This window comes from Esox lucius, chromosome 22 (genome assembly GCF_011004845.1).
Source record: "Esox lucius isolate fEsoLuc1 chromosome 22, fEsoLuc1.pri, whole genome shotgun sequence".
NCBI lineage: Eukaryota > Metazoa > Chordata > Actinopteri > Esociformes > Esocidae > Esox > Esox lucius.
Window position 1 is genome coordinate 14,384,977 of NC_047590.1, and position 27,218 is coordinate 14,412,194.

The following is a 27,218-nucleotide window of genomic DNA, read 5'->3' on the forward strand; positions in this document are numbered from 1 at the left end:
TACGCAGCGCTCTTCTGCTGTATCTCTTCTCTCCCCCTTTTTACTATCTCTAACACATTCCCCCACACACACACACACACACACACACACGCTAATCCAAACACAGGGGATCTAATCAGCATAGTCTCCACCCCTCTCGCCGTCCCCAAGCCCCATTGGATTAGAAGGTCGGGGGGAGGGGGACTTGGGTTTTGAGAAGGGGACGAGGAAAGAGGACGCAGGGCAGGAAATGGAGATCTCCATCTCTCCCAGCTCACCTGAGTGTGGTGGCCATCATCACCCCCCACCACCCCCCACCCCCCACCCCCCCTCCCCCAAATTCCCACACTCCCCAGCCCCCTGTCGCACCTGCCACTTCCTCCAGCACACTCATTTATTACAGGTCACCGTCGCAAGAGGAGCCATTTAGGAGGACAATGTGCCCCTGATCATCCCACCTGCACAGAGCTGCTACACACACTCTCCCCCTCTCTCCCTCTCTCTCCCTCTCTCTCCCTCTCTCTCCCTCTCTCTCCCTCCCTCCAGCCCTCTGTCCCTCCCTCTCTCTCTCCCTCTCTTTTTCTCCATCAGTAGTCTCAGGACATGGACTTGCTGCCCCTGTTAAGGCTGTTACACAAACAGGAAACTGTCATTGTTCACACAGTTGGATAGCTACGGACGAATATGTGTAGTTGGGCTCACATCAGAAGGCTAAAATGGCACCTGTGGAATGACAATACTTTCCGTCTTTAATTCAGCCAGCGGGCAATCATGTCCTTCAGCCCCCATATTGCATTTCAATCTGTCTTTCCCAACATTACATTAATATAGGTTTGATTCATATTCAGCACACAGACACATACACACACTGAGAGCCAGAACAAGAGAAAGGGAGAAGTAAAGAAGGAGACAGAGGAACAGAACAAGAGAGAGCGGTGGAACGCGAGTCATAAAGAGAGACAACAAGAGGAAGACAGTGAGGGAGTGAAAGACAGAGAAAAACACCAAACAGAGATTATAATGCAAGGCGTATTAGAGGAGTCTTGAAACAGTCAATATCATTCATTGGTACAGTAATTAAACAGCTTAGCTACTGTGAATGTCTGAAAGGGGATTAGCAGGCACAGAATAACATGGCAAAGGACACACACGCATAAACACTTAGACACACCGTACAGCTCTCTCACACATACCTGAGCACAGATATTATTCATGTTATTTGTATTCATTTAACTCTTCAGCAACAACACAGAGAGAGTCTGTGTGAGTATGTGTGTGCGTGTGTGTGTGTGTGTGTGTGATTGTCAAGAAAGAGAGAGAGAGAGACACAACAAAACATGAGAAAGGAATGACTCTCTTGGGAGTCGACAACCACTTCTGGGACTCAAGCTCTGTGCCACTGAGAGTCACAATGAATACGTTTTTTTCTTCTCCATTGAGGTAATGAGGTAGCCTTCGTGGAGATTAGACAAATTGCATTATTATTCAAATGCCTCCCGTTGTGCTGTTCTTAGAGCAGAGGAGGAAAGCCACAGAGGACAGCAAAGGAGGCTGACTCAATGGGAACGAGTGAAGGACCCATGGATCGCCAGAGCAACGCTGTCAATCAAAGAACTTTGTTTTTTCCACAGGTTTCCGGACGCGCAGAAACGCACGCGCACGCCAGGAGCACGCTGACTCGCCACGCGGCCTTTAAACATGGCTGAGTGTGTTCAAACGCACACACACAATGAAGACAGGCAGACCAATGTTGCAGAGTGCCCACTGACAGCTTATTGTGTGTATGACAAATAGGATGTCATAATTAAAGGGAGACAAATGAGCCAGTCACTGCCCAACCAAGCTGACAGCTCCACTGTACTCCTCCACCTTACCCTCTCTCGTCGGCAACGGAAATCACAGAGAGAAAAAAGAAGAGGGAGGAAAGACAATCCGCAATATAGCAGAGACGTCGTGAGAGAATGAGAGAAAGAAAGAAGCAGGCAGAGTGAGATAGAGAGAGAGAGAGAGAGAGAGAGAGAGAGAGAGAGAGAGAAAGAGAGAGAGACAAGGATAGAGAGAGGAAGAGAGACCACAAAAGGCAAAGTGTGGAGAGAGAGCGCGGGTTGGGGTCGCCGCCTCGTAGCAGCAGAAAGTTGGGCCGTTTGTTTCTGAGTGGAATTACAAGCAGCAGAGAAAACAAACCCTCCAGAAACATATCCCCAAGCCTTTCGCTCCCCAACACTCTGAATGGCAAACTCTGAGGACTGAAGCCCAATTCGACCCCCCCACCCCAAACCATAACGCCCCCACTCCCATCTCTCGCCTACAGAGGATAAAGCTATAAGATACTGTCTGAGCTCTGGAATTTGTAGAGAATACAACAGAGAGATCCGGACAGTCAAGCCTACACTACATACATCTTTGCCAGGCACGGCTTGGACTGGCCAATCCAACCCACCAGGAGTTGGCACAAGAAGGTCCAGCCCAATCAAAGCCAGATATACTTCTAATTAACCCATTCAGTTTTTCTGCGACAGGAGCAAATTATGTTTTGGTGTTAACCCATTAAATCTGGTGTCGACATACAGTAGTTGGCTCAGTGTCATTAAGAATTTCAACATGTGTACATACAAAAGACAGACCAGTCTGCAACATGGCTAATGTAAATAGGAGTGGGTGCTTTTGAAAGGAAAATAATGCTGTGTAGAAATCTAACTCACGGTTGACAGCCCTGGACACTCCAGCGGGCTTTGCGCGTCAAAACAATTGCGCTAAACCATGCAATGAAATTGAAATGCTTCACGTCACGGTGCATCCTGGTTCCTCCAAGCAGAAGCTAGTTGCTAGCCTCTCTGCTTAAATGGACAAGGTCCAAACACTACGGTCCAGAAACCACAAATCAACATGATGACTTGAGAGATTATGTTGGTTTGATGTTTTTTGGGGATAACCTTTTTTGCATCCATCAGCTAGTTAGCATTATTTTCAGCAGTTCAAGTTCTATTGAGGAAGTATAGGGGAGCTGTGTCCATTCCGGCCACAACCGAAGTATAGGGCTGACATTTATGGTAAGGTTTGAAAGTAAAGTCTTAGCTTAGGTTATTATTGGTTTTGCATGTCAATAAAACCAGCCAGTAAATAATGACCAGGAATACATGTTCTATGTTGTTAGTGAGAAATTAATCTTGTTTCCAGACATTTCCATTCAAATTTATAGAAGGTCTTTAGCCAACAAGAAAGCTGTGAAAAATCCTGGCGTGATTGGCTAAAATTGCTATTAACTACAGAAGATTATATGCTTAATCGCAATTTATTATTTTAATTTTTTTTTTACAGCACCAAAATGAATGCACTAATAACCCTAACTATTAGGGTTAGGATTAGTTGTTAGCAGTTTCAGAAAAATGATTTTTGACAGGAACACATTTCTGTCCACAAACAGCCCTCACAAAATAGATTGTGAAAAAAAGTCACATAACAGACAAAAAGTAATTTAAAAAATGTTTGCTATGGACTGAATGGGTTAAGCACATGAGATGTGGGGTTATTTATTCTCCTGCCAAAGACTGAGAAAAAGAGAACAAAAAGGAGAGATAGAGGAAGAGAGGGAAATCGTGTGTGTGTGTCCATGAGTGTGTGTGTCCATGAGCGTGTGTGCATTTGAAAAAGAACCTGGAACTGGTTGATGGGCATGATTACTCAGGCTATTGAAAATTCCATTTCCGCCATTCCTACATCTGAAAGACCCAATCTGGGATGCTTTACTCTCACATGCTGTGTAGTTGTGCTAGCGCATGTAAATATTTGGTTGGTTCATGAACCCGAGAGACAGAAGCCTCTCTGTACAAGAGCCAGGGAAACAAATGTCAAACCAACAATCTACTGCCATTGTATAACTTTCCAGGCTTGAGAAATCCGAGCATGTGTTGCTGTAATACAAAGCATAATGATGGGCTGAGTTCATTACACCAGGTTTCTAAAAGGGTCGTGAAAAAGTTGCCGCAATGTTGCATGAAAATTAATGCCCACCGGTTTCAGTCCCAGTCTTTCTCTTTGGTACAGAATGAGCACACGCCTGAACTGGAATGCAATGTCCCTCATTGACAGCTTGGTCATGTGATGCATCACAAAGCCATTTGTTATGAAGCGCTGTTTACTGTGGCTGGTGCTGTTCGCCCATTGCTCGTAATGATCGAGAGGCCGATAAACAAGCCACTGCTGATCAACCCATTATCACCCTGATTGAACTAATCTTCATCATGCCCTCTCAAACAGATGTCTCTCTCTCTCTCTCTGACACTCAACACATGCAGGGTTTTAACTCATCCAAATACAATCACTTTCTCAATTTCTCTCTCTCCAACTTTCTGACATACACGCGCAAAAAACGCACACAACTGTCTCATTGTGTGATAATGCAAACACACAGCTTCACACTAATGCCTGGATGGATGATAAACATTAATCACGATGATGACGACAACATTATGACTGTGTCATGGAGCAGAAATGACTGGCATCGGGTCCCGGCTGATATCAAGAAACTGTGGTGGCGTTGTTCTCTAATTTGTTTGGGAAACTAAATACATTTTCAAGATCTCCTGTAGAGTTAAACAGAGAATTACTCATTTGACAGATGCTATCTAAAGACCTTCATTACCCTGTTATAAATGATAATGTCCTCAATCAATCAAACTTTATTTACATGGCAAAGTTCTTACAACAGAGTAATTTGAAGATGCTTAACAAATATCTGATATCCCCTAACTGTGCCAGTATTGCTGACTAATTTGCTTCAGAGACTAAATCCACTTTTAAGATCTCCTGTAGAGTCAAACTGAGAAAAACTCAATGGACAGATGCTATCTAAAGACCTTTATTAGCCTGTTATAAATTCAAATTTTCTCAATCAATCAAAATTTATGTAGAGCACTTTTTTCCCCCAACAAAGACATTTCAAGGTGCTTAACAAAGAAAGACATCAAAAGATGTTGAAAAGGCACATCAAAATGGCCTCTATGCAGGTTTAGAGTATAAACTGGTGAATAGCTTGGGAGAACACCAATGACCCTTCAACCCTACAGCCCATCCATGTGTAATCCGCAAAGCCACAGTTGATGAATAATCTGATATAGGTATTTACTTGCTCGTCCCCAAGACGATCACCATGAGGACCCCCTGAAATGTCACACCGACAGCAGTCTAATTACGATGTCACGCCATCTGCCCAGAAAAACGCACAAACAGGCAGACGGACAGACAAAAACAAAGCTTTCGGAAACACCAGCGCGTTACAACCAAAGGTATTCAAACACAGACCACGTGAAGGCGTACTAGCTAACGTTGGCATAGCCCTCATTAAAAGTACAATTGGGAATAGATATGAAGAGCATAAACAGTTGTTTCGGGTAGCTCCACATAGGCCAGCGCTTGAAAAATAACTTCACCACCTTGATTGGAGGGGAGGAGAGGCCAGGCAAGTGGCCTGGGTGAGAGTGATGTGTGTGTCTGTAAGTGGGGGTGTAAGTGTGTGTGTGTGCGTCAGGGCCTGGGGAAGTGGTGGGGGTCAACATCCCATTTCTATTCTACACACATGCACATGCAGACACAACTTCCCCGAGCGGGCGGCATAGCTCAGATTCTTAGGGGGGAAATTTGCATCACAAATATGGCTCTCGGCTGGAAGTATGGCATGCCAAATAACCTCGCCTGTCTGTCCAGAGGCTGCTTCTCTCTCCGCTCAAATCCCCCGTCCCCCTCTTCTTCTCGGGTTCCTATTAATTGTGTGTTACGTCTAAAATAGCCCCTCTCGTACAGCCACCACTGAGGCTCACGGAATCCCCTCAGTGCAGTTCATACTATGATCGCAGCCCAAATGCCACCCGATTAAGTGCAATACTTTTGTCGGGCGAACACAACCACAGAAGAGCTAGACAAGATGAGGCTGGCTCAAAAAAAAGGTGCCGCGCATCACCCAGAAATATACACGGCCCTGACCTCAGCAACATGCATGACAAAAGCCTTGCGGGTCTTCTCGTTTGTTTTGTTTATAACAAATATAAGAGTAAAAAAAGGAAAAGTCTACATAACCAAAAAACATACCAGTCAGATACCCATTTATACCCCCACAAGACATATCACCAGGGGTCCCTTCACAGTTCCCAGGTCTAAGACGAACACACGGCAACACACAGCTTCCAATATTCATGTTCGCATGAGCACTACATAGGGAATAGGGTTGTTTGGGCTTCACACACTGGTCAGAGTCGAGGTCTACTGTATGCACCTCCCACCACTTCATCAGCCCCGAAGTCGAAGACCCAGAAGGGCTGGGGAAAGCATCCAAGTCCTCATGACAGGCTTATCAGTGGGGCTGCTTATAGACATACACAGTCATGTGAAATGTATGTACACCCCCTGGAAAGTTGTCTTAGCACATGGATATTTGAGCTGAATTCCAATCACATTCACACCATTTATGCAATTAAAATGAGCAGAAATGCAAGGCCCCTAAGCAAGGTTAACACACCTCTACCTTTACCATCATATAAAATGGCTAATATTAGAATCTGATTCGGTACACCTGATTCAAATTTTATCAATTTTATGTGACATAAAGGTGGGGGTGCACTAACCTTTTCTGCATGAGGGCATTGCACTTTTTTTCCATTTTAATTGAAAAACTGCGGCAAATTATTAGAAAACTATAAAAGAGCCATTTAGGAGGGTCCTGTCTTACATAAACTTGCTCTGGTTTGGTCTAAACCAAAACCACTTAATGCTAATATCAAAAGACCTTTCCAATGCCCTGAAAAGAAAGATTATAGATGTCAGTGAGTGTGGAGTGGTAACAATTAGCACTTCTAATTACATCAGTCCACTGTCCGAGGGATCATCTAAAAATGAAAAATTCCAGATCACTGGCAATCTACATAGGCCAGGTTGTCACACCAAATTCAGACCAAAAGCTAACCAAAACCGATGCTCATAGATGTCTCTAAAATACACAGAATAGAATAGAATAACAACTTTCCAAGTTTAGGGTATTATGGTTTGGGGCTGCCTTGCTACCTAAGGGCCTGGCCAACTTGCCATCATAGAATCAATCATATTGGACCAGAGAATTCTTGAGAATGTGAGGCCATCTGTCAAAAAGCTGAAAAAGAACTAAAAGTGGTACAAAACACACAAGCAAAGCTACAACAGAATGTATCAAAAATAAGAAATGGAGGGTTATGAAATGGTTGAGTCCATACTCAGATCTCTATCCTATGGAAATTCTGTTGGGGGACTTGGGCCGTGAATGCAAGAAATTCCTTGAAAGTGACACAGTTCAAGTAGTACTGTAAAGACAGGGGAAAATCCTCTCAGTCGATGTAAGAGACTGGTAGACAATTACAAGAAATGGCAAAATAAGATATTTCAGCCAAACGGGACAACACCAGCTATTGAACCTAGGGTTGTACTAATTTTTTCTGCACTCTGAAATAGCATTTCTGTTTATTTTAATTGCATTAATATTGTTTTATTGTCAATAAAAGTTGTTGCTTATTTTTGATTCAGTGCTGAGAGTCTAACATTATGATGACTAAATGGCAGGGCATTGTTGACAGCACGGTACACATCCACCATGGTGAGATATCCTGTACATTCATTACACAAGCACTTTAGTTAAGCTATAAAATATTTAGAACATAAATAAACAGAAAATAACAGAAAAGATGAAATAACAGAGTAGAACAAAGTAGGCAACAGCTGCATTAACAAGAATTATAAGATCCTACACGCATCTGACCGAGCACCAGGATACTTCAGCAAAGTGTTCTATATGTTTGGTAGTTGTGGTCCAACATATTGTATAGCCTACTGTGAAAATGTGAAACAAATGCCAATACAACAGACGTATGAGAATGGGTTAAAGGGGAGTTAAATGCATCACTGTGAAAAGACGAAGGTAGCCTTTGGAAAAGTTTAGCTGTCACCATAATATCGCGATTTATATGGCTCCAGTCATTGTACACGCCTTTATATGGATATGACATAGAAAAGATTGTAGGCAGTTGTCACATTTTCTGAAAACAAAGATTTTAGCCACGGTTTATACAATTAATTTGGCTCGCAGACAGCCAAGCCCCACGCAAGACGCAAGACGACAAGAAACACGATTCATAAACGGACACCGTTTAATTCCCCGGCCAAAGAGCATAATGGACAAACAGTCTCATAGGCAGTATGAGAACGCAGAGGGAAGAGCGTGGGACCCGCTCGAGTCCACGCGCGGGACAAGAGGGACCGGAGCTATTCGCATGCCTCAGCGAGTGCCTGCGGATGTGAATGCCTTCTACATGCGCATTTCACTAAACAAGTGGCGGCCGCGGGACTGTTTCACCTGTCGCTGAAATTATTTTCAGCTTTCAGTGAAACCACAGATCGAGGTGCGGGGGTGGGGATTATTCGATTTATTTTGCTATATTTATAATATTGTAAAGCTGAAATAAATAGCATAATTAATCTGCCTGTGGAGATAAGTAGTCTACAGTGGACACTTAAATAAAACATTTACGTGGGCAAGTTTGTTAGCAAACCAAATAAATGAAAACTAGCACTGCGAAATAATAAACATGCTTAACAAAAAAGGAATGAACAGTAAGTGAAATAACTGTGTAAAGACGAAATAATAGCAATAACAAGTAGAAAGCGAATTACTTCATCATTGTGCAATTTAACCTATAGCATTACCCCCAAATGATTGGGAAGTCATTTCTACCAGATACGACGCAACAGAAAATAAATTAATAAGGCAGTCATTCAAAACTCCACCGTGAATTTCAATTACTGTCCGAGCTTGGAAAAAAGGCCACTTTAACAGACTAATTGGGCCTACACTTATCAAAACCAGGGCTGTGTTTGGCTAACCTATTCGAAAAGACTGACAATCAATTCGGGGCTAGTCCCAAAGGGAATGGATGATATTACATAAAATTAATTAAATGAGTAATGAGTTTCAGATTATTGACATCAGGTGATACACTTAGTGGAATGACAGACGTGTTTGTGAACTTGAGATCTGTTTACAAAGACGAATGGAGTAATAATCCATAATCGGCAATCACAACGTGTTATCTTGAAGTGTGTCAATTTACACACCGCTCCAGCGGCTAAACCACACAACATAATGTAATACCAACAGCAGCAGTGGAATCAGTTAATTTACAATGCCAAAATGCCATGGCCAAAACACCTTGCGGATGAGCGCGCTATCTGTCACTCACCTGACTGTGCAGCGCTCGCCCTGAACACAACGAAAGTGATGAGGAGACATCGAAGAAATGAGGGAAACTTCATTTTGCAAGGTTGCAGATGGTAACTCCAGTAACTCACATGTCCAATAAATATCCCATTATTCAAAAGGAAATTCAACGGAACGTCTCGGCTATAGACAGTTTCCCAGACTGGGTCCGTTGCGCGCGTTCTAGCGTCCCCCGGTGCCCCAGATAGTTCGACACAAGTTGAACGCGAAAAGAAAAAAAAATGTTTTTTTGTAGATTTTAAGGACACCAATGTTTTATCTGGTCTTCACCGTTGATACTCCATGTCATTACTACTCACACCATATCCAGCAGACGGCTCGGGGTTCTGGACACACCCTCTCAGTGCGGGTAACACCTCCTACCGTCCACTGATTGGTCGAGGGAACGGCTCTGAGATTAATAAGCATGCCCGCATCACTTATTGCCTTATCTCATTGGCTCACAGGGATTGATCTACAATTCTTCTAGTTGATGCACGGCGTACACCTGTTTTAGGCCCTGGACTATACACTTATCCAGTGTGCGTAAAATGCGCATAGCCTACAAATGCATTGGAATAACTGAATGTGTAAAGTTGGCTACCACACGTTTAATTTTACTTTCTATTCTTAATATGTAATTGGTTGTCAGAAGACTAGCCTAGGTGTCAACGTTAGCTAGGTAGATTTGAATACACGTATACTTAGTTTGATTTTCACCCACATTCATAATGTATCCATTGAGATCATTATCGACGTGTCCAAACCAAAGTTGATCTATCACTTAAAACGTAGGCTATTTAGGGAACCAATAAGGCGTAGTTATTAATCTCATCTTCATCCGCTTATCCGGTATCGGGTCGTTGTAGTTATTGTCCTCTTAAAATCAGCCAGTATCGTGAGAAAGATTAACAAAACATTGTAATTAATTAACTACATGGGCTATAATTATCTGCCTTTTGGACTTTCTGTGCCTGTCAATCTACTAGATTACAAATCCAAGTAATGGAAAAAGATGCTCTTACTGTGTACATTTTGATAACTGACGGTATTTTGCAATGCAACCAATCTACTCACATTAACCACAAGAGGGCCCGACAGTATTAGTTTATGCATATGAACATGAAAAAATACCATTAATGCAGTAGCATCCCCTGTAGTCCACATAGTGAATTAAATCACCGTTTACTCATATCTAACTCAAAGACCCATGAGGTATACAGATGCAGTCAAATGCTATTATAAAATAAATATTATTTTTCTTTAAGTTTCTCCTGGTTGGCTCTATATATACAGTATATAAACCAATTAGTTCAAACCCTGAATGCTGAATGGCTGTAAGTTGTGGTATATTTAAGCAATGAGGCAAGAAGTGATGGTATATGACCAATACACGCATAGCGCATCGCAGAGTGCCTGCATACAGGGTTTAACCATTGGTACATTGTCAATACACAACAAGCCTCCAAGCCTCCTTATTGTTTTAATAAACCAGTTACCAACACAATTAGAGTAATAAAAGTGATGCAATACGTAAGCAATGACGCACGAGGGGGTGAGTTGCCTGCCCAATATATGAGCTGTTCTTAGGCATAAAGCATTGCGAAGTGCCCAGACACCTCGCTTAGCTACAAACCACCAAGACTATTTCTATAATAAGCCAGTTACCAATGCAATTAGAGATGAAAAAAAGTGATGTGATACAGTCTCATATACCACGACTATCAGCCAATAACATTAAGGATTCAAACCACCTGGTTTATAAAGTGTCTTATGAACCAGGTGGTTTAAACCTCAACACCGATTGGCTGACAACCTTGGTACATAATACAGTATATAATTTCTATAAGTTATGTAACATATTTAGATTTTATACATTAATAAATTAATTAATATTTAGTTTTGTGCCAGTTGGCAGCCTGCCCTTAATGCTCTCAGTTGACATGCTCAATAAATGATACAGTCATTCTCACAGTCTTACACTGAGCTACACTGCCTGTGTCGTAGCACAATGTGAATCGTGTACATTTAACATTTACCACAAATGACATTACAGACATGTTTTACCACATTATTTGTAAGTATAACTTTCCTGAATAACAAAAAGTTACCCACTATTAAACTACAAAAAGAGGTATTAGATGAATTCACATTTTTAAGTGAGGACAAAGTGTCAGACAAGACTAGTATTGAGGGAAGCACATTCCTTTTCTGTGGGAATGACAGATATTATCTCTGTGTGTTAAGTTACAGGTGTCTGCCAGGAAGAACAACCATTCAGACACGTCAGTTTTGCTAATCAAAAACAGATACATTTTTCTAACTGTACTATTATTCTTTTTTTTTCTTCTTTTTTTTACCAGTTAAGTAGTAAAATACAGGACACCTTGAAAGCTATTAACCATCTTACTCAGGGACAAAACAACATATTCCTAAATTTGCGTGTTTTGGATTGTACACAGAAAACATTTGGTTTCTAGTTATATGCTCTAACCACTAGGCTACTCCAAAACGGAGTTAAATGTAGGTCTGTGTTTATCCAAATATATATATACACTCACCAAATGGATTATTTGGAACACCTGTTCAATTTCTCATTAATGCAATTATCAAATCAACCAATCACATGGCAGTTGCTTCAATGCATTTAGGGGTGTGGTCCTGGTCAAGACAATCTCCTGAACTCCAAACTGAATGTCAGGTGATTTAAGCAATTTTGAGTGTGGCATGGTTGTTGGTGCCAGACGGGCACTGAGTATTTCACAATCTGCTCAGTTACTGGGATTTTCACAAACAACCATTTCTAGGGTTTACAAAGAATGGTGTGAAAAGGGAAAAACATGAGAATGGGCCGACTGATTCAAGCTGACAGAAGAGCAACTTTGACTGAAATAACCACTCGTTATAACTGAGGTATGCAGCAAAGCATTTGTGAAGCCATAACACGCACAACCTTGAGGCGGATGGGCTACAACAGCAGAAGACCCCACCGGGTACCACTCATCTCCACTACAAATAGGAAAAAGAGGCTACAATTTGCACGAGCTCACCAAAATTGGACAGTTGAAGACTGGAAGAATGTTGCCTGGTCTGATGAGTCTTGATTTCTGTTGAGACATTCAGATGGTAGAGTCAGAATTTGGCGTAAACAGAATGAGAACATGGATCCATCATGCCTTGTTACCACTGTGCAGGCTGCTGGTGGTGGTGTAATGGTGTGGGGGATGTTTTCTTGGGACACTTTAGGCCCTTTAGTGCCAATTAGGCATCGTTTAAATGCACGGCCTACCTGTGCATTGTTTCTGACCATGTCCATCCCTTTATGACCACCATGTACCCATCCTCTGATGGCTACTTCCAGCAGGATAAGGCACCATGTCACAAAGCTCGAATCCTTTCAAATTGGTTTCTTGAACATGACAATGAGTTCACTGTACTGAAATGGCCCCCACAGTCACCAGATCTCAACCCAATAGAACATCTTTGGGATGTGGTGGAACGGGAGCTTCGTGCCCTGGATGTGCATCCCACACATCTCCATCAACTGCAAGATGCTATCCTATCAATATGGGCCAACTTTTCTAAAGAATGCTTTCAGCACCTTGTTGAATCAATGCCACGTAGAATTAAGGCAGTTCTGAAGGCTAAAGGGGGTCAAACACAGTATTAGTATGGTGTTCCTAATAATCCTTTAGGTGTGTGTGTATATATATATATATATATATATATATATACCCATAATACTTATACAAGTAGATAGATATGTGCGAGCAGATATCTTGCGATGAACGTGCGTCTATTTTCAAACTCAGTAGAATGAGAGTAATTGATATCCAACTAACCGTACGACGGCACACGTGAGCCTCAGTAATCTCCTGTTATCTGCTGCCATCTAGTGGATATCGTTATGAGAAAACCGCAAAGCAATGAACAACAAGCCGCTTGGAGAGGGTCTAAGATGACAAAATGAATTGTCACGTCTGAATCCACTTCGAGCCTTCTGTGTTAACTAGGTTTTCATATCGCTTTAACTCACATGCAAATAAAGGTATAAGGGTATTTCATGGGTTAATACCAGTGCTGTAGCAAGCCTACACAGCTTTGACCGCACTTAGAAGAAGCTTGCAAACACTGGATGGCAGCATACCAACACAAAAGGACACTGAAGAATCTACGAATTATTGATATTGTGTCAGGTTTAATAAATTATCCGTTTTGCATAATCAAGCGTTATCAGTAATGGGATAAACCAACCGATGAATAATTAGGGAAGACTAAACGCTCGTGTTAGAGAACTGATGTAGCCTACACGACAATTCACTTTAAAATACTGTCAAAACTATAATGAAAATCGCTGAACTGACTATACAACATTCGAATAAAACCGATCTCTTGTGCTTATGCGCTTTGTCAAGCCAGTGTGTCTCAAATGTCCTGCGCGCTCAATGCATTTTGCTGGACTGTCCACGTAAACAGCAACAGAATAAGTTTTATATCCGTTGTGGCTAAGTAAAAACCTATATTCTTTATAGATTGAATTTAACAAATGATTTATGGATGTTTCCACGAAATGGCTCTGAAATTAGCCTTTGGCGCGAACAATAACTTAAGTTGGCACATTCATTTGATTAATCAGTTATTGCAATGAAGTTGGAAGAAAAAACCCATGTATGCACCGACGAATAGAAAAGAAGGGAGAACTTGGATGACTTCCGCATCTCTTACAATAAAAAAGAAGATATGGGTCTGGATTATATATCGCTGACAAAATTAATCCTTGTTTTATTTGTGGCGGGTAAGTGTGATGTGATCCATAATGCAGGCTATGGTAGGCCTAGGTTATTTAGTGGTATTCCTTCTTTGCTTTTGTTTTTTGCTCACATTGCAGTGTCACCCAGAAGGATATCGCATGAACCGTCCAAAGTCAGAGACATTCATTATCTTAGTTTCTTTTTTGTAGACTACCACATTTTAGTATACTTTTAAAACATTTTGAAAAATCTGACCAATGTGAATTAATAAGCTTCCTATAAACTGGGCACTATGCATTTTATTCTAATCTATTTTGCTAAACTGGGCACTATGCATTTTATTCTAATCTATTTTGCTTGTCCTCAATTTATCTTGCCTGGCAATTCACCCTTCATTTAATTCCACTGCTCTTTTGATCAATGCATTCAGTCCGAAACGTCCATCATTGGAGTTGTTTGTCAACAGAAATAATATGAATAAAAAACTGAATAGTGTAAAACAAATCAGGGAAGCTATGATAACATTGTCCTGTGTTACCATAGCATTTTGATGGCTAAAATGTGTTTCCATTGTAGAAATCATCTGGGAGCGAGGCAAAAGAGAACCAACTAAGGATGTAGAAGATTCATAACTCTTTTAATCTGTGGCGAATTTTTTTTTTAGCAATTGCTGACATTACTGTGTAGAATATAGATGTTCTGTTTTTGTTAAGATTGCAAAACAACTTAACTAGATATAGAGGCCATCAGCTATGAATGTTTTAATGTGTTTCAAACCGATTTTTACCATCAGTTACATTTTACAAAGAGCACCAAAATCGATGTTAACCATGATGTTTGGGATCAGTATAGTCCAAACACAGAGTAGAGAGAAGTTATGTGAGAATTTGTGTTTGCTAAACGATTAACCTGACTTCTATCTCTGCCAAAGGCAATTGAGTGCTCTCAGATCGACATTCTGTTTGTTTTTTAAGATATGGAATGTTGCCATTGAATGGAAATGTAAGGTTGAGTACTGTCAACGAAAAAACTAATTCACAAACCTCACCACACCAAACCCTAATCCTTGGAATCTTCACTGTCTTGTACACCACACAATTTTCTTCATTGCAATTTCATTTTTTTAACAATAGATTTGGGTACCTATTCAATGGTTGGAATCAGAAAACCAGCATCTCACTGAAACATCTATGTTAAAAATGGCTTAATTGGCACTTCCTTGGACGCATAGCTGTGGAAAGAGAGAACAGCCTTGATTTCCTAATGCCAACACATCATGGAAAATAAACGTCAGTTGGTCAGATTGATGTGGAGGGTAGCCAGGCAACACTTTACCCACAAGAGTATAGAATGACCATAATAACCTAATTATAGATGGCTCTTAAATTACATTTGACTAAGAGAACTCAAATCAAAGGTTATTAATGAGGAAACGTTGTGCTTTTACAGGAACAGTCTGTGGGTTTTGCTATCCAGTTTAGAGGTCATTTCCATGTAACTGTCATTTGGGACACTTTGCAGTTCCACTTCCCTCTCACCCCTGGTTATTTTCCCCATGTGTCAGAGCTGGTGTCACAAAAAAAATGCACTACAGCTAGGGGAACTGATGACAGGCCTTACAGTATTGCCTGGGAACGAGCACCATTTCAATACCATGCCAGCTGCTTTCACTCATTGCCATTCTAAATGTTTGGTTCGACAGACACCAATGAAGTAGCATAAGCACAAGCCGATCGGGAAACGTTTTACTTGTAGTGTCTTCTACTATGTTGGCCATGGTTTCTAATGTTAATCTCAGAAAACCATTGATATCGTACAATATTTTTCATTGTAATGTTGCAACCCAAGGAGTTCCTGTAATGGCCCTGTACGACAACGTGTATCATTTAGTGGATACTTAATCCTTGCTACTGCTTTGTTTTCCTCAACTGATGTACAGAGGACCATGTACCTACTAAAAAGAACTAATGCTGGAATTAATTTAAACCAGAAAGAACAGTGCTTACACAGTATTCATCACCTACCCTTTATGCCTAAACATAACCTGACCTATCCCTAAACACATTCCTAACCTGTAATGCCTAAACCTAAAAATCCAAAACATTTGCCAAAACCTAACACCTAAGCTGGAAACCACAGTTTCCTAGTGGGGACCATCCAAAAAACCTTTTTGGAAACCATTCCTTAAGGTTTACTATCTTTGGGGGGGGGTCTTCAGTTCCTCACATGTACACAGACATGGATCACAGACAAAACACTGACAAAGAGAGAAGAGAGAGACAAGGACACAGGCACAAAGACACCCAAATTATCCCATGTACGCACAAACAGACCAACATGCATAATGTGTGCAGAGAATACAATTTGTGTTGTATCTAGTTGACATACACATATTTGTAACAGCCAGTAATATGTATTTTCTTTTTTAATTTGCTACCACTCTAAAGTGTTTTTCTTTATCTATGTAAATCACTTTGCATACTAAATCACAAAAATGCAAATATCAAAATAAACAGCTGCAAACAAGACCACAATTAATCAGGACTGTTGAGAAGTGTTCTTGAAAATACACAAGGGCACCCAGACACTTGCTCACTTATCACTAATTCCCTCAAACCCTCCTCTCTTCTGTAATATCTGAGTATATCTTTCTTTTCCTTCAAGGAGCAGCGTATTTGTTCCTATGGGAGAAAAGCCCTTTTAGCTTGAGTTGTTGTCTATCTGCAACCTCTGTAGACAGATACGGACCTGCTGGGACCCATTAGACAGAGGCCTCTAAGTGCAGTTCTGTATAATGTGGAATAAACGACTAAAGATGGTTCACACGGCCATGTATTTCGAAGACACCCCGACCCATCATTTTCTTATCCTGGAAGTGTTGCCATGATTGGTTTGGCATGGATTGGTCTTAGCCTGGGTGAAGTTTCTCTAGCCTATATTCCTTCTCACTGTACTCAGAGTCACCTGCCAAAGAGACTGGCCTTTCTTTACATTAAATAAAAAAAGTTTAAAAAAAAGTAGGACAGGTACAGTAGGACTGAGCATTTGCATCTGATTGGATATAACCTTAACAGCTATCCACAAACAGCAAGTCTTTAAACATTGGAACACTTTTTTGTTTTCCAAAAGACAAGAATGTTTATGATTGACCAGACAAAATCGGTCTGTCAAACGTTGCTAGCTCATGTCTAAATTCCAAAACAAATTGCAATATTCCAACCAGAAAACATCCTAACTTTTAAACCTCAAAATACAACAACCTGTAAAGCTAAAAACTTACCAACCTAGCAGTATATACTGGTTATGCAATGCAAACAGAAGTGTTTGTAATCAATATTGATTTGCCTGAGATCAAGTGTTGCTTCTTTCAAAGACTCATAATGTTGTTGGTTTCAAAGACAAAATAGTACTTGTTGACTATGTTATAAAGCATTTGAGTTGGCCAAGTGAAAATTGAGCTAGACTCAATCAAAAACTTAACAAAGGGGACTTGATTCAAGATCATGGGGCTGTACTCATGAAGCCTCTCAGAGTTGAAGCACTAATCTGGGATTAGGTCCTCCCCCCTCCACTGGGCTCTCCAAGCCAAGAATGATCCTAAATCATCGATTCCATCAAACTGCACGTTATGCTGCAATCTGATGATGACAGGTTCCTTTTGTTTTCCGATGCAGTTTGCAGCTTTCTCTTGGTGAGCGGGTGTGACAGTGAGTACGAGAGGGTTATCTCCGAATACTGTGTGACCCAGTTCACTTTGGACATGGACGCCCTGGAGCGAAGCCTGTGGTGCAGCTGGTCCGACACTCTTCCGTGAGTATTACCTGTATTGACCATCTCATCCAATCAATACAGTCACATCGGATAGGGGCGTTTTTTCACTCTGTTATTTGGCTGCAATGTACATAAAAACACTACAATTTTCACCAGTTTCGCAAGGGGCCAGTGTTTTTCTAAAAGCTTTAAATCCGTACCTTAACGATGTTTACTGGTCCATCACCATAATATAAACAGATTTCTCCGCCGGGATCTACCTGTATCAGCTAGGAATGAATGAAAAGAGAGCTAGGGAGGGAGGGAAGAAGAGTTGGCTGAGGGAGAAAAAGTGTTGTTCCCAAAGATGAATAGAAGAGAGAGGAAATGCAGTGAGAGAGGAAAAGTGAGAGCAGGTAAAATCTGTTTTGCCTCTGGAAAGTAATAATAAGATGAGGGATTTAGAGAGATTGATGAAAGGCAAGGGAGAGAAATTTGCAGAAACAAACCAGCCCCTCTACTCTTGGGTTTAGGGCACAGGCTGATCTTGTGTAAGATGAAACCTGTACACAGGTTCTAGGTGGCTGTCTGCCATCCTGATGCAGTATACTCTTTGTGTGTGTGTGTGTGTGTGGCAGAAGCACATTCTCTATTAGAAGTATAACAGTACTCACTTTGGGGGTTCCCATTAACAAAGAGAGTTAGAAATTGCACTGAATTCAGATTTTTTTTAGAACATTTTTAATCATGAATATAATATAAATTATTAATCTTTTTGGCCTCCTTCAGTCTAAACACCCATTATATAACCAGGGTCAGGCTTTTCAAAAGTCATCTGGATTTTTCGTATCATAAAGGATTCATTGCATAGGAAAACATTTAAGTAATTTAGCAGATGCTCTTTTTCTGAGGAACTTAGAAGAAAGCCTAGATAAAATGTTATGGTAGCAAAGCCACAACCTTGGCATTTCAAGCGCTAACAGAGCTACGTGTGACCATCGATTGAATAGAACAGGTGTCCCCATTCGAGACGGTGATCATTCCATTCTACATATCTCCAAGCATTTAATACTTTCCGAAAGGCGAAATCCATATACATTACTTTAGAAAAACTGGACCTACAGTAGGAGACTACAAGTACTTCAGATTGTTTCAGTTCTAATTATTTTTAGTCAGTCATGCTGATCTTTAGCTCCTGTGGTGTGATATAGGGAGATTCACTGCTGCTTCGGTATTTGTCCCTTGTGCCAGCTATGGCAGTTATTTTTAGCTGCGGTAAGTCTACTAGTTATTCTAGCAGCTAATTTTCCTTTTCCCACTTCATAGGTTTGATTTTAGCACTGAAGTTGGCCTATCTTTAGAGACAACTTCTAGACATATTTTTGGGAACGGCTTTTTAATGACAGTAAATGTATATATATATATATATATTATATAATATATTAGGAAAAGACATAAGATGTGTTTGCTAGCTTGTTTTAGGTTTTAGCGCTGGCAGTAAGTGACTGCTATAAAATGACACGTAATAGTTGAGATCGGTAGATTGATGTTGATTGATTGACTGGATATGATGAGGTTGGAATCTCTATCTTGCAAAGTGTTAATGTTAGTGAGTTTATTTATTTAAATGTATGCAATTGTATATATTTATAATTGATCAAAGTTTGTAAGAATTTGAAGTTGGAATAGCCCAAACATGTTAGTTTGTGTGTCTCTAGCTTGAACAGTTCAGGTTTGTGGGTTAATCTATGCAAATGGTTACTCCCTATAGTTATAATTTATGCTTGTGCTGATTCAGAAAGTGTGCAGAATATTACAAATAATTTCACAAGCAGACGAAGTTGGGAAACTTTGAACATCACAACATTGGTTTGAAGTTAGTTTCAACAGTGGTAGAGGAAATTCAAATCTACGGCCATGTTTGTCCTCATTAAAATACACTGAACAAAATAATAAACGCAACGCTTTTGTTTTTGCCCCCATTTATCATGAGCTGTACTCAAAGATCTAAGACTTACACAAATTTACACAAAAGGCCTATTTCTCTCAAATATTGTTCACAAATCTGTCTAAATCTGTGTTAGTGAGCACTTTTCCTTTGCCAAGATAATCCATCCACCTCACAGGTTAGGCATATCAAGATGCTGATTAGACAGCATTAATTGCACAGGTGTGCCTCAGGCTGGCCACAATAAAAGGCCACTCTAAAATGTGCAGTTCCATCACACAGCACAATGCCACAGATTTCGCAAGTTTTGAGGGAGCGTGCAATTGGCATGCTGACTTCAGGAATGTAATGTTCATTTCTCAATCATAAGCCGTCTCCAAAGGGGTTTCAGATAATTTGGCAGTACATCCAACCGGCCTCACAACCGCAGACCACGTGTAACCACACCAGCCCAGGACCTCCACATCCAGCATCTTCACCTCCAAGATCTTCTCAGACCAGCCACCCGGACAGCTGCTGCAACAATCGGTTTGCATAACAAAGAATTTCTGCGCAAACTGTCAGAAACAGTCTCAGGGAAGCTCATCTGCATGCTCGTTGTCCTCATCGGGGTCTCGACCTGACTGCAGTTCATCGTTGTAACTGACTTGAGTGGGCAAATGCTCACATTCGATGGCGTCTGGCACTTTGGAGAGGTGTTCTCTTCACGGATGAATCCCGGTTTTCACTGTACAGTGAAACTGCACATTTTAGAGTGGCCTTTTATTGTGGCCAATAACATGCTGTTTAATCAGCATCTTAATATGCCACACCTGTGAGGTGGATGGATTATCTCGGCAAAGGAGAGGTGCTCACTAACACAGATTTAGACCGATTTGTGAACAATATTTGAGAGAAATAGGCCTTTTATATAGATCTTTGAGTTCAGCTCATAATAAATGGGGGCAAAAACAAAAGTGTTGCGTTTATAATTGGATTTCTAATATATTGTTACAGTTCAAAAAGTATAATATAAATGCTATCTGTGTTAGGGCAGTCTGCACATTTGGAAGTCAGTTGGGTGTTAATAGCTCAAATTGTTTTTCCCTGAGAGAAAACTAGCTCAGAGTTTTACCCTGAGAGAAATCTAGTTATGCATCGCTTTACAAGCCCACCTAATATACATCATATTTGACAGCTTGTTTGTTTGCTCATTTTTATTTTCCTTAACTTATTCAGGAAGTTTCAACAACCAAGTACAAGACACATCCAAAGCAGTGTTGTCCTCAAATGAAACATTATACATCGCTTTGAATTCACATAAAAGACGTGATTTAAGCTTTTTCTGTAGCTTTGAGTCCTTGGAGATCGACAGAGAGAATTGCGTTTTAGCGTGGACGTCAAGTCTATGTTTCGCCTCTGAGTTTAATGCGTTGTTTCCTCCTGCAGGCTTTACAGGGAACTAACCAACTGCACCTTTTTTGTGGCGCTTCAGATGCGCTGCTTCTGGCCCAACCAGCTGATAGACACGCTCTTCATCCGTCTCCATCGGGACTACTTTTACGACTGCGCTCTGACTGGCAGGATGCTTCACGACCCTCCCATGCTTATCCTAGGGCCATTCATTGCCGTGCCGGTGCTGGTCACTCTGCTCATGACTGCCCTAGTGGTATGGAGGAGTCAACGAAGAGGAGGAATCATGTAACGAGGTCATCGAGGGCACGAACAGATCTGAGATAGCTTTTTCCTGCCCAAATCCTAAACTGAAACTTTAGAGGAGGAAATAAAAAACATTAGTTTCTGGGGATTGACCTGAACTTTCTTACTCAGACAACTACAGCGTGTATGATAGGGTTAGAAATCATGGAAAGGGCCCATATATAGGAACCAGTTGTAAGCAGAAAAAGGTTACAGCACACTAACTGTAATCTTTCAAACAATGTGTCGTTGTTAGATGGAAAATCTCTTGCAGTTTGGGTAAATGTTCTCTTGGGAATGTACTACCGAAACAAAAATAATGCAATGAAAGTTTCTACTGTATGCTTATCAAAACCTAGAAATACCAGTTCAAAACATATTATACTGTACAGTATTGTTGTGTTCTGGTAAACCAGATATTGGTCTGTCAAGAGAGGATTAAGGGATGTGGGGATGTAGAGTGTGGGCAGAGTATTATATTTTGATGGGTTAAAATCCCATTTTATGAAATGACAAATGAATGCCTGCGTTCCGTGTTGCTATAGACGAATGAATACTACCTGTTCTCTATCTATTTACGCAGAAAACTTGAAATAGAAAAGGCATTTGTTACATTCAGTTTGATATAACCATCCACTATCCAAACATGAAGGGAAACATAACTAGCATGACCACTCCTTCCTTTCTAATGGGTGTAGATCACTCATGTTTGCCCTGACAGCCCACACCCAAAACCACAACCATTTTATAATCTACTACAACCATAACTGTAACAGACAAGAAGCACAGTAGCCCCACACCAGATAATAAGAATGGTGTCGAGTATTATTAAGAAATACATTAGCAGATGAACCTTTTAGGAACATCAGCAATTCTCGCACACGCTGTGGTGGGCAGAATGATTGGGGACAGACACAAATGTTCCTGTGTCTTGATTTAGAGACACCAAGTCATGAGTATACAATAATCAGTCAGCACACGAAGCCCTTGGTCCCCCTGAAGGAAAATGGAAAATAAGAACACTTTAAACGAATGATTGCTTTAAATCATAAGTCCTTGAGTAAAATAAAATGGATCTTTTTCACAAATGACTTAATAAAAAAAAAAAAAATATATATATATATATATATATATATATATATATATTATATATATATATATATTATATATATATATATTATATATTAAAAAAGTCAAAAAATAATATTTTGAGTGAGGAACAGAAGGTTAAAATTAATATACCACTGCAAATTGAACGCTTCTGTTCCTCAATCAAAACCTTCCTTTTTGACTTTTTTGGAAAAGGAAAGAAAAAGGTACAGTGGTCTCTTCATTTTTTCCAGAGCTGTTAGTATTTACTCTTTCTGAACAGTAAAGTGTCTTTCCGTTGGTTAGTGGGTTGGGAAATGACCGGTAACCAGTGCATAAGAGACAAGCCTTGGAGTGAGGCCAACTCCTTGTCGTGCAACAGTCATCCATGAGGAACCTCAGGGACTGTTATCTATTATGGACGTCATTGCTGCACAGGAGACAAATCGTGCCACAATTACAGTGATTGCACTTGGTAGACTGGACAGTATCTGCACTACACTTCTCAGGGCAAATTATTTATCAACCTGACTGAACTTACGTAGAGCCCAGTCGAAGCTTTAGAGGCGATGTACACTATGCTCATAACTGCTAAGAAAAGGGATTTTAATACTTTAGAACAATTGTCTTACTCAAGACAACAGAAATGGATGTACACTCCAGGCCTTATAGGCTTGGTCCTTGACATTTCGTCTGACCCCGCCTTCAGAATTACCTCCAAAAGGGACACTTTATGGCAGGCTTCCATACCAGAGGCAGACAGGTTCTTCGTGTAGCATGCGAATGGCTCCATTGGGGATACGAGGACTCTTTGTTAGATGTGGTGGTTATAACTACCCTGATGTTGTCAGTCTCATGCTGTGAAGTGATGCTGTTGGCTGGTGGTTGCTCCAGGATCGATTCGCTACCAGATATGTCCAAATACTAATTCAAGTGAAATCTTGAATACGTACTTCAAATTATTTTATTTTTTATTGGATGTATGCAGGTCTTCCAACCTCACGGTTAAAGGAGTGTACATTTCACTCATGTTTACAGTGTTTGTACATGAATCGATTACAGGTCACCTGGTTCAGCCCTCAGCATCTTACAGAACCAGCATTTTACAGTATAAACACCAAAATACTGAATTTATTTCGAAACATTGCTAATGCGGGCACACTTTATCCCAAAAACCCTCAGGCATGTTTGAGAGGCTGTGTGATGTCATTAGTCATCTAGAAAGGACCCAAGTCTCCTTTAATGGCTCAGTTAATGTGCCCACACTCAGAATTTCAGTTGATGTGATGGTGCTGCAAGAGGTGGACAACATATAGGGACAGAACACAGGAATCTGCGTTAAGCTCACCAGATATACAGTGAACGAATGAACGAATGGACATATAGCTCGGGAAAAAATGAAGAGACCACTGCACCTTTTTCTTTCCTTTCCAAAAAAGTTGAAGAGGAAGGTTTTGAGTGAGGAACAGAAGGTTTAAAATTAAGAGACCACCACTGTGGTCTCTTAATTTTAAACCTTCTGTTCCTCACTCAAAACCTTCCTTTTCAACCTTTTTGAGAAGGAAAGATAAAGGTGCAGTGGTCTCTTCATTTTTTCAGGAGCTGTATAATGCGCATGGATTTGCATTAAATGTACAAGTTTGTGGTGTCTGTTGTAATATCCCCTGTCTAAGAAATATAAAGGTAATATCCCCTATCTAAGAAAGGTCTCATTAAAATACATAAGTTTCAGGGTAATTACAGCAATCAGATCTCTAAACACAGGAATGGGTCAGAGGTCGAAACATTTGCACACATTTTCGGGGAAGACTATAGCCCTCTGTGTGCCTCAGCTGGCATGTTTGCATGTGTAAGAGGAGTGCGTGAAATGGAAATTTGGCTTAGCGGGAGTCAGTCTGACTGTGATGCCTCAGCAACATAAATGCCACAGGCTGCCATCAGGGAACGAAAAAAGTAGTGTGTTCCCTGCCTCAACAGACATGCCACGTGGGTATACAGTACCAGACCAACTGAACTCTGACTCTTGCCTCAACATCAAAACTTTTTAACAAGCATTCTCTAAATTACCTTTCCTGAGACGGTTGGGTTGTGTTCATTAGCACACCACATAGGAAAACCCTTTTTTTCCCCAGTCAGATTACTCCCCTTGGTTTGCTTTATTAGGATTCTCGTAAATAGACCCTGGGTCCTTCTTCCTACAGTTTGGTTTCTCATCATCCCTTCCACGCTAACCAATATCAGATCTGATGCCTACTGCACCGTCTTCTTTTCAGGGACTATAGTTGCTTTAACTTTCCTCCTGGGACTGCATTAACAAGCACAGCCTAGCTGACAGCAGACCAGCCCAGCCTGTGTTAATAGGGAGCCAGAGGGCTTTCTGGCTTGGCGGTGGTTCGTGCGGATTGGGACTGTGGGTGGCTTAGTGTGGAAGATGAAATGACTTATGCATAAGCTAAGAATCAGCTACTCAGGAGAGAACCGTTGGTTCTTTTGATATGTTGGCCATGTGTTTCAACACTTCTCCTTTTACTTTTTCTTCACTCCTTTCACTTCTCCTTTCAGCATAAGATAATGTGATCTGTTCACCTGTATGGCTCTTGCGTTGGACAGGAGTGGATGTGATGTTAAGCCAAGTTAGTGTGAGGTTTTTCCCACCCTGTCTGGCCTGTCCCACGCATGCACACAAACACGCACACCCCGTTCAGAAGGATACAGAACACCATCTTTGATGGGAATATTGCTACAATTCTTGTCCCAAGAATAATTTAATGTTTGCTTCATGCCTATTATGTAATTACATTAAGGACAACAATATTGTTGCTTGACTAGCCAGGTGAGTGCAACTGTATTCTGCTGCTTACATTAAAGATAAAAACAGTGATTACCTGTCTGAAATCTTCATCTGTATGTGAAGTCCCACCTTGCAAACAAACCAGTGGTTTAGGAGACCCAATACCCCTCCCCTAAAGGACGTGCTGCATACATGAACTTCACTGTGATTGGTGGGGAAATGTTTGACGGCGTCCTACCACCACTTGGAACAGATGTTTTTGGGAGAGCTTTGACAATATGAAGGGGGTGATCGTGTGATTGTTCTTCCCCTTTAAATTGTATGACTTACATGTATAATAATAACAACATGTTCTGGTAGTTATATTTCGTAATTGTTTTATATTTGCCACTGAATGGAATATAAAAATATTAAAAGGGAAGAAAATGGTCTGAGGTTATTGCGCCTTCTTTGTCCCAGATCAGGTTGCAGCAGGTTTGCTAGCCAGCCAGTATAAATACTTGATGACCACTATGACCTCTATTTCTGGACTCGACACTCCCATCACAGAAAACAGCCTATGGCAGAAAAGGAGGAGTGACAAGGAGTGAGAGACTGAAGCTACTTTCTTTTGCTTGCATGAAGTCTATACACAAGTTATGACCGCAATCCATGCTTTCCCTGGCACTGTCAACAAATCCATTTGTGGCATAAATAAATCCCCTGAATCCCAAATCCCAAGCCATGAGAACATGAACAAGATACTGTATGCAAAACAAAATATCCAAATTAGTCCCATGACATGAACAGGATTTGTAAAATAAATGCTAGAAAATGACCAAGAAACAATTAATGCAACAATTCCGGCATGCAAATAATTGTAAGCACATGCATTTTGAAGTGTACCTTTTCTGGAACTCCAGGGAGAAACTGTGGGCTTTCACTGGTTCCTCCTTCGACAGAACCTGGTAGCTAGATAAGGTTTCCACCATGCCAATATAATCACACAGAGGCATCGGTCTCCTCACATCACACTCATGCCTGGAGGGAACACAAGCGGGAAAACACGTGCCATTTAGCACAGGCTTTTGTTATGAGTGTCAAACCGAGGTCAATGTTCTGCTGCAAACGGTTTAGCTTCCTGCTCTGACAGTCCGTCTGCCCTACTTGGCCGCAAACTAGTGGTCCTCGGCTTCACAACACATGCGATCACCCTTATTGAGGTGCCAACCTGTCGAGTCATCCCAAAGGGAACAATTGCAAAATTTCAAGCAGTGGATCAACAGTTAAGATCATATTTTACTTCTGTTACACATCTGTACATTTTAAACCTGGCTGGTATGGGTTCCACTACGCTTGAGTTCCAAGCACCAAATCTCAAGCACCGTTCTCAAAGAGAGAGTTGATATGCCTTTATTCATTTGAAAATGTGTCTAGTGTTTAACAGGATTTTGTATGTACTTTCATTTTGGTTGTCACTTATTTTACATATCTTGGTTATTTTCCACTTGCTTTGACAACGTAAACAAATGTTTACCATGCCAATAAAGCCTTTAAATTGAAATTAAATTGATTGAGAGAAGCTACATCGACATTCCAGCAGCTCTCACCACTCTTTGTCTGGATAAGGGCATGAGTTGTACATTTTCCTGTAGAGAGGGGCAGTCGAGCTGAGTCCTAGGTGAGCACTGCGAAATGGCAGCAGTGTCTTAAAAAACTGGAAGGGGAATGAATAAGAGGATATTATTATGTTCCCATTGTTTTCATACTCTTAAAAGCTAGACCCACCACACAAATCCCCATTGACACAAAATCCCACTCACACAAAATTTAAAGTTGACCTTTGCATTTTAATAGTGAGGACTGTACCCTAAACAGAGTAAAGTACACAAAACAAATGTACTACTGTTCATTTAAACTAGTGTTACATTTAAAAAATAAAAATACAATTGCACAAGGAAATTACACACTGGATATCTCAGA

The 27,218-nt window shown here is 40.8% G+C and overlaps 3 protein-coding genes across 4 annotated transcripts in view; 1 reads left to right on the forward strand and 2 right to left on the reverse strand.

The window, feature by feature from the left end:
• LOC105023139 (receptor tyrosine-protein kinase erbB-4) overlaps nt 1-9,557 on the reverse strand; it is a 238,158-nt gene extending 228,601 nt beyond the window's left edge. For both annotated transcript variants that reach the window (XM_029116654.2, XM_029116653.2), the window contains exon 1: nt 9,234-9,557. In XM_029116654.2, coding sequence (XP_028972487.2) covers nt 9,234-9,306 — 73 coding nt within the window. In that variant the 5' untranslated portion in view covers nt 9,307-9,557. The remainder of the gene's footprint in view (nt 1-9,233) is intronic.
• Nucleotides 9,558-13,640: 4,083 nt separating this feature from the next.
• LOC105023140 (receptor activity-modifying protein 1) lies at nt 13,641-22,472 on the forward strand. The gene is made up of 3 exons (XM_010892095.4): nt 13,641-14,045; nt 17,676-17,811; nt 21,128-22,472. The coding sequence occupies exons 1-3, from the start codon at nt 13,991-13,993 to the stop codon at nt 21,381-21,383; spliced, it is 447 nt and encodes a 148-aa protein (XP_010890397.1). The 5' UTR covers nt 13,641-13,990; the 3' UTR covers nt 21,384-22,472.
• A 2,780-nt stretch (nt 22,473-25,252) lies between these two features.
• The window catches only part of LOC105023182, a 41,069-nt gene continuing 39,103 nt past the window's right edge, over nt 25,253-27,218 (reverse strand). Inside the window, exons 7-9 of the mRNA XM_034289805.1 lie at nt 26,846-26,952; nt 26,142-26,276; nt 25,253-25,813 (exon numbers count right to left, since the gene is read on the reverse strand). Coding sequence (XP_034145696.1) covers nt 25,717-25,813; nt 26,142-26,276; nt 26,846-26,952 — 339 coding nt within the window. The 3' untranslated portion in view covers nt 25,253-25,716. The remainder of the gene's footprint in view (nt 25,814-26,141; nt 26,277-26,845; nt 26,953-27,218) is intronic.

Coding starts and splice junctions, on each gene's coding strand:
- LOC105023140 (XM_010892095.4), top strand. CDS start 13,991: ATGGGTCTGGATTATATATCGCTGACAAAATTAATCCTTGTTTTATTT. Junction 14,046..17,675: donor CCTTGTTTTATTTGTGGCGG/GTAAGTGTGATG, acceptor TTTCCGATGCAG/TTTGCAGCTTTCTCTTGGTG. Junction 17,812..21,127: donor AGCTGGTCCGACACTCTTCC/GTGAGTATTACC, acceptor TTCCTCCTGCAG/GCTTTACAGGGAACTAACCA.